Here is a 7,162-nt window from a genome sequence, read left to right on the forward strand (position 1 = left end):
CCAAAGGCGGACCCGACCAACACCTCTTGCAGCTTTAATTTTCAATTATTATTGATAGGTTGATTGAGGCTCGGGATCTTTCTGTGTGGAGTTTGCATGTTCTCCCCGTGAATGCGTGGGTTCCCTCCGGGTACTCCGGCTTCCTCCCACTTCCAAAGACATGCACCTGGGGATAGGTTGATTGGCAACACTAAATTGGCCCTAGTGTGTGAATGTGAGTGTGAATGTTGTCTGTCTATCTGTGTTGGCCCTGCGATGAGGTGGCGACTTGTCCAGGGTGTACCCCGCCTTCTACCCGATTGTAGCTGAGATAGGCGCCCGCGTCCCCCGCGACCCCAAAAGGGACAAGCGGTAGAAAATGGATGGATGGAAGGTTGATTGGCAACACTAAATGGTCCCTAGTGTGTGAATGTGAGTGTGAATGTTGTCTATCTGTGTTGGCCCTGTGATGAGGTGGTGACTTGTCCAGGGTGTACACTGCATTCCACCCGAATGCAGCTGAGGTTGGCTCCAGCGACCCCAGAAGGGACAAGCGGTAGGAAATGGATGGATGGATAATTTGAAACTTGAACACTAAATGGTCCCTAGTGTGTGAATGTGAGTGTGAATGTTGTCTGTCTATCTGTGTTGGCCCTGTGATGAGGTGGCGACTTGTCCAGGGTGTACCCTGCCTTCCGCCCGATTTGTAGCTGAGATAGGCGCCAGCGCCCCCCGCGACCCCGAAAGGGAATAAGCGGTAGGAAATGGATGGATGGATGGACTTTCCATGTCACTATAAAGTTATATAAGCCTTGCTTGTTCAATATTCTTGTTTGGATCCCTTTTAAAAGGTTAATTTGTTCAACCTAATGTTTGAAATTTTGACCCACTCTTTATTTGAGTTTGACGCCACTTTCCGTGACCACGTGACTTCCGGTAACGCGTGTACGCCTCCGCGGTGGGGAAAAAAAAAAAAAAAAAGTAGGACCGCTCAAAAAGATTGACGACATCAACGAATCAGAATTTAGACATTCCAAGCCCGGACGTGATTTAATTGAAGGATTAATTGACATTTTTTGGTGTGGCTTTAAAACCAAAAAAAAAGGTTGTAATGTTGTGTTTTTCCAAGCCACCCCCGTATTAATATGTGGTGCTACTTTTCATGAAGCTAGCTAGCAGCGAGTTCATACACACACACACACACACACACACACACAAAAAACAAACAAAAAAAAAACACAAAAAAACAAAAACCTGTTTGTCTTCTTTAGTCTGAAGAGTTGCTTCAGTTTGTGGAACTCCTGGCCAAACCAGTCCAGTCAGTTCGCGTACGCCCGGAGTTGCTCCCTCATTAGCCGCGGAGCTAACCCCGCCTCGGTGCCCTCGACCCTCGTCGTCGCCATCAACATGCGGGGCCAGGCGCCCTCGCCCCGGTGAAGCTCGCACGTCACCGCCGGCACGTCGGACCATGTCGGAGTGAAACCTTTGCCGGAGGAACAGCGAGAGAGGGCGGCCGCGGAGGAGAGACGACTGGCAGCCACCAGCGACAACAATGGGGTATGTTGGTTTATTCGCTGCTAATGCTAATGCTAAGCTAGCTGGAGTTTTTCTTTATTTATTCCTTTTATATTTTTATTTAAATAAACCTTGTGAATAGCGAATTTGCAAACTGCTCAAATCATACACAAAGCAAACTATAACCTGCTACCCGATAATAATCAAACCCCGTTTCCATATGAGTTGGGAAAATGTGTTAGCTGTGAAAAAATAAACGGATAACAATAATTTGCAAATCATTTTCATCCCATATTCAATTGAATGCACTACAAAAACAACATATTTGATGCTCAAACTCATAAACTTTTTTTTTTTGTTGCAAATAATAATTAACTTAGAACAGGGGTTGGGAACCTTTTTGGCTGAGAGTCAAGAATCCAAATATTTTAAAATGTATTTCCGTTAGAGCCATCCATCCATTTTCTACCGCTTATTCCCTTATTGACACAGTATGTTAAATATGGAAAAAAAAAATAATGTAACATATGCAGACATGTCTTACTTTATAAAGAATAGCAATGGATTTGGATTTTTTCCCTTTATATATTAAATATGCGGTTTCCAACATAGTTCATGATCAATTATGATTCCCAAGAATTTACTTTCATATACTCAATCAATTTCCACTTGATTTAATTTTAATTTTGCTTCAAAATTTGACCTTGCACCACTAAACACCATCCATTTTCCATCCATTTTCTATCGCTTATTCCCTTTCGGGGTCGCGGGGGGCGCTGGCGCCTATCTCAGCTACAATCGGGCGGAAGGCAGGGTACACCCTGGACAAGTCGCCACCTCATCGCAGGGCCAACACAGATAGATAGACAGACAACATTCACACTCACATTCACACACTAGGGCCAATTTTTAGTGTTGCCAATCAACCTATCCCCAGGTGGATGTCTTTGGAAGTGGGAGGAAGCCGGAGTACCCGGAGGGAACCCACGCATTCACGGGGAGAACATGCAAACTCCACACAGAAAGATCCTGAGCCTGGATTTGAACCCAGGACTGCAGGAACTTCGTATTGTGAGGCAGACGCACTAACCCCTCTGCCACCGTGAAGCCCCGTAAGAGCCATATCATTTTTTTTTTCAACACTGAACACAACTAAACGCGTGCATTTTTAAGTAAGACCAACATTACCAGAGTATAATAGGTCTCGTATTCTTTGTTATAACGTTGATATTCTGAAGCTAACTGTGGAGGGGGCGTGGCCTGCGGGCCTGCAGCAAAGCGGGTGTGCTAGGACCGGTCTCGAAATCAGCGACAGGTGCGTACATGGCCCACTTGGGCCTTGTTATCTTATCACCTGTCGCTCTGTTATAAGCAGCAGCCGGGAGGATAGACAGGGTTAGAGCTGGAGCCAGAGTGCGAGCGAGAACAAAAGAGAAAAAGACAATTGCTGGAAAGCAACTGAGAGACTTATTGAAAAATGAATAAAATATCGTAACCCTGAAAAAGGCTTTCACGTCGGTGCTTGGTGGTCTGAAGAACCCCCAGGAGTTGCAAACCCTAAAAAAACCCAATAATAAATAAATCATGCAATTTCTTGAACAAGTGCGGTAGAAAAAAGGATGGATGAATTCAAATGCATGAGCATGTTTAATATTTTTAACGTTATTTTTAACATTTTGATTATAAATGATAAAATGATAAATGGGTTGTACTTGTATAGCGCTTTTCTACCTTCAAGGTACTCAAAGCGCTTTGACACTACTTCCACATTTACCCATTCACACACACATTCACACACTGATGGAGGGAGCTGCCATGCAAGGCGCTAACCAGCACCCATCAGGAGCAAGGGTGAAGTGTCTTGCTCAGGACACAACGGATGTGACAAGGTTGGTACTAGGTGGGATTTGAACCAGGGACCCTCGGGTTGCGCACGGCCACTCTCCACTGCGCCATGCCGTCCCAACACCTCAAGTGGAATTAGTCATTACTTATCTTGTTAAGCAGTGTCAGCTCACATTTATCCGAGAGCCAGATGCAGTCATCCAAAGAGCCACATCTGGCTTGAGAGCCATAGGTTCCCTACCCCTGACTTAGAATTTCATGGCTGCAACACGTGCCAAAGTAGTTGGGAAAGGGCATGTTCACCACTGTGTTACATCACATTTTCTTTTAACAACACTCAATAAACGTTTGGGAACTGAAGAAACTAATTGTTAAAGATTTGAAAGTGGAATTCTTTACCATTCTTGTTTTATGTACAGTAGAGATGCGCGGATAGGCAATTATTAGGGGTGGGCGATATCGCAAATTTGGGCATCGATACCGATCCGATACCGGAAGTGTCGTCATCTGATGGGGGGAGGGGGGCTTCGGGGTATCGATACTTTTGAAAAACACAGTTGTACTTTTGCCTTTATTAATTGATTATGATAATAATAAAACACAGGACAACGATTTAAGTAAAAAAAAAAAATATTTATTACAGAAGTAATATCAATAGTAAAAAAGTCATGCAAATAAGGTGCAAACAACTACTGAACCTGGCTTGTCGCCTCAAAACACACAAACACTTAAGGTACATAACAAAACTGTAGTTATTGAAGAAAGTTGTAAACATGAACACAAAACAAAAGAACTGAGAAATTCAAATAAAAAAGTAATATCAATTACAATTTTTTGATTGATTGATTGATACTTTTATTAGTAGATTGCACAGTTCAGTACATATTCCGTACAATTGACCACTGAATGGTAACACCCCAATAAGTTTTTCAACTTGTTTAAGTCGGGCTCCACGTTAATCAATTCATGGTAGAAATATATACTATCAACATAATACAGTCATCACACAAGTTAATCATCATAGTATATACATTGAATTATTTACATTATGTACAATCCGGGGGTTGGGATGAGGCGCTTTGGTTGATATCAGAACTTCAGTCATCAACAATTGCATCAACAGAGAAATGTGGACATTGAAACAGTGTAGGTCTTATTTAGTAGAATATGTACAGCCAGCAGAGAACATAGTGAGTTCACATAGCATAAGAACAAGTATATACATTAGAAGTACATTTGATTATTTACATTAGGTTGTTTATAATCCGGGGAGATGGGATGTGAATGGAGGAGGGTATCCACGATGAAGTTTGAAACTGGAGAAAAGCCCTGCCTCTACCGGAAGTCGCAGACGATGACGTCACATGTTGATGGCTCCTCATATATTCACATTGATTTTAATGGGAGCCTCCACAGGGTATCCGCAGATCCTTAAAAAGTCTTAAATTCATGTATCTAAAATTAAGGCCTTAAAAAGTATTACATTTATTAGAAATTCCTAAAATGGTCTTAAATTCAGTACTCAATGGTCTTAAATTGTCGGGCCGTTTTTTTTTTGTTTGTGAGTAATTTCAGCTCATTCATTTTTTCTTTGTATTTCTTCAAGAGATACAAAGAAAAAATGAGTGAGCTGAAAAAAATAGAGGCAGAACTCGTGAATGAGAACAGCCAGCTGAAGCTCAACTCAGGCTCATTTGAGTGTGTGTTCAGTGTTTTGTTGTTGATGTTATAATACTGTTTTGCACTATTATTGACCGTATGTAAACAATTTTTTACCCTCACCTCGGTTATTATGTTTTTACTGGCATTGGTGTTGGTTTGTCTGTTTTGGATGTCAAAGTTTTTGGATCTCTCAAGATTTTTGATAAGCTTTTTGGCAGAGTGGTGCTTATCAGTTTGTTTATTAATAAACATACAAAAAGAAAACTTGACTGATTGGCATTGAGGTTATAGTACAGTGGGATCCCCAACCATCGCTTATATTTATAGATGGGGACGGCGTGGCGCGGTGGGAGAGTGGCCGTGCGCAACCCGAGTGTCCCTGGTTCAAATCCCACCTAGCACCAACCTCGTTACGTCCGTTGTGTCCTGAGCAAGACACTTCACCCTTGCTCCTGATGGGTGCTGGTTGGGCGCCTTGCATGGCAGCTCCCTCCATCAGTGTGTGAATGGGTAAATGTGGAAGTAGTGTCAAAGCGCTTTGAGTACCTTGAAGGTAGAAAAGCGCTATACAAGTACAACCCATTTATCATTTTTTATTATTTTTTTCGGTCTTAAATTTCATTCAGGGTGGCATTAAAAAGGTCTTAAAAAGTCTTAAATTTGACTTGCTGAAACCTGCAGATACCCTGCTCCAACAAAAACAGCTATTCCGACCGAGAAAACGACAATTTCCCCATTAATTTGAGCGAGGATGAAAGATTCGTGTTTGAGGATATTCATAGCGACGAACTGGGAAAAAAAAAAACTTGATTGCAATCGCGTTGCATTGAGACATTCATATGTTTTTAGAGACATTTACTAGGATAATTCTGGGAAATCCCTTATCTTTCTATTGTGTTGCTAGTGTTTTAGTGAGTTTAACAGTACCTGATAGTCGGAAGTGTACGTCCACGTCTCGGGGAAGTCGACAGCAGCTGTATGGACGGCACAAGCTCAGCTGATATCCGGTAAATGGCGACTTATTACCACAATTTTCTCACGGAAACCTGCTGGTTGACATGTAGTCGGGATCCATGTCCGCTTTGATCCATAGTAAAGTTTCACCTCTGTGAATTTTAAACAAGGAATCACCGTGTGTTTGTGTGGCTAAAGGCTAAAGCTTCCCAACTCGGTCTTTCTACTTTGACTTCTCCATTATTAATTGAACACATTGCAAAAGATTCAGCAACAAAGATGTCCAAAATACTGTGTAAATATGCCGTTAAAGCAGACGACTTTTAGCTGTGTGTGTGCGCAGCGCTCGTATTCATAACAGCCCGTGACGTCACGCGTACACGTCATCATTACGCAACGTTTTCAAGAAAAAAGTCCGGGGAAATTTAAAATTGCAATTTAGTAAACTAAAAAGGCCGTATTGGCATGTGTTGCAATGTTAATATTTCATCATTGATATATAAACTATCAGACTGCGTGGTCGGTAGTTGTGGGTTTTAGTAGGCCTTTAAGGTGTTTACAACAGGTCTGGGCAATTATTTTACTTGGGGGGCCAGATTTAGAGTAAAAAAAGTGTGTCTGGGGGTCGGTATATCTATTTTTAGGAACACTAATACAAAACCTCACAATAATGTCTGATTGAATGCTAAAAACGTTATGACAAACCGCCTTAAAAAGGTGATGGAATTTTACATGTTTTATATGAACGATAAAAGAGTGAATATTGACAAAATATGAATGTCACACCCCCTTTCGTTTGACATATTTTACAAACCCCGTTTCCATATGAGTTGGGAAATTGTGTTAGAGGTAAATATAAACAGAATACAATGATTTGCTAATCCTTTTCAACCCATATTCAGTTGAATATGCTACAAAGACAACATATTTGATGTTCAAACTGATAAACATTTTTTATTTTGCAAATAGTCATTAACTTTAGAATTTGATGCCAGCAACACGTGACAAAGAAGTTGGGAAAGGTGGCAATAAATACTGATAAAGTTGAGGAATGCTCATCAAACACTTATTTGGAACATCCCACAGGTGTGCAGGCTAATTGGGAACAGGTGGGTGCCATGATTGGGTATAAAAACAGCTTCCCAAAAAATGCTCAGTCTTTCACAAGAAAGGATGGGGCGAGGTACACCCCTTTGTCCACAACTGC

General features: G+C 41.6%; 1 protein-coding gene across 2 annotated transcripts in view; it reads left to right on the plus strand.

The window, feature by feature from the left end:
* Positions 1-968: 968 nt before the first annotated feature.
* LOC133557426 (homer protein homolog 1-like) overlaps positions 969-7,162 on the plus strand; it is a 57,881-nt gene continuing 51,687 nt past the window's right edge. For both annotated transcript variants that reach the window (XR_009807766.1, XM_061907877.1), the window contains exon 1: positions 969-1,536. Coding sequence is in view for 1 of the 2 variants with exons in the window: in XM_061907877.1 (XP_061763861.1) it covers positions 1,532-1,536 (5 nt within the window). In the remaining variant the exon portion in view is untranslated. The remainder of the gene's footprint in view (positions 1,537-7,162) is intronic.

Source organism: Nerophis ophidion, linkage group LG08, assembly GCF_033978795.1.
Source record: "Nerophis ophidion isolate RoL-2023_Sa linkage group LG08, RoL_Noph_v1.0, whole genome shotgun sequence".
NCBI lineage: Eukaryota > Metazoa > Chordata > Actinopteri > Syngnathiformes > Syngnathidae > Nerophis > Nerophis ophidion.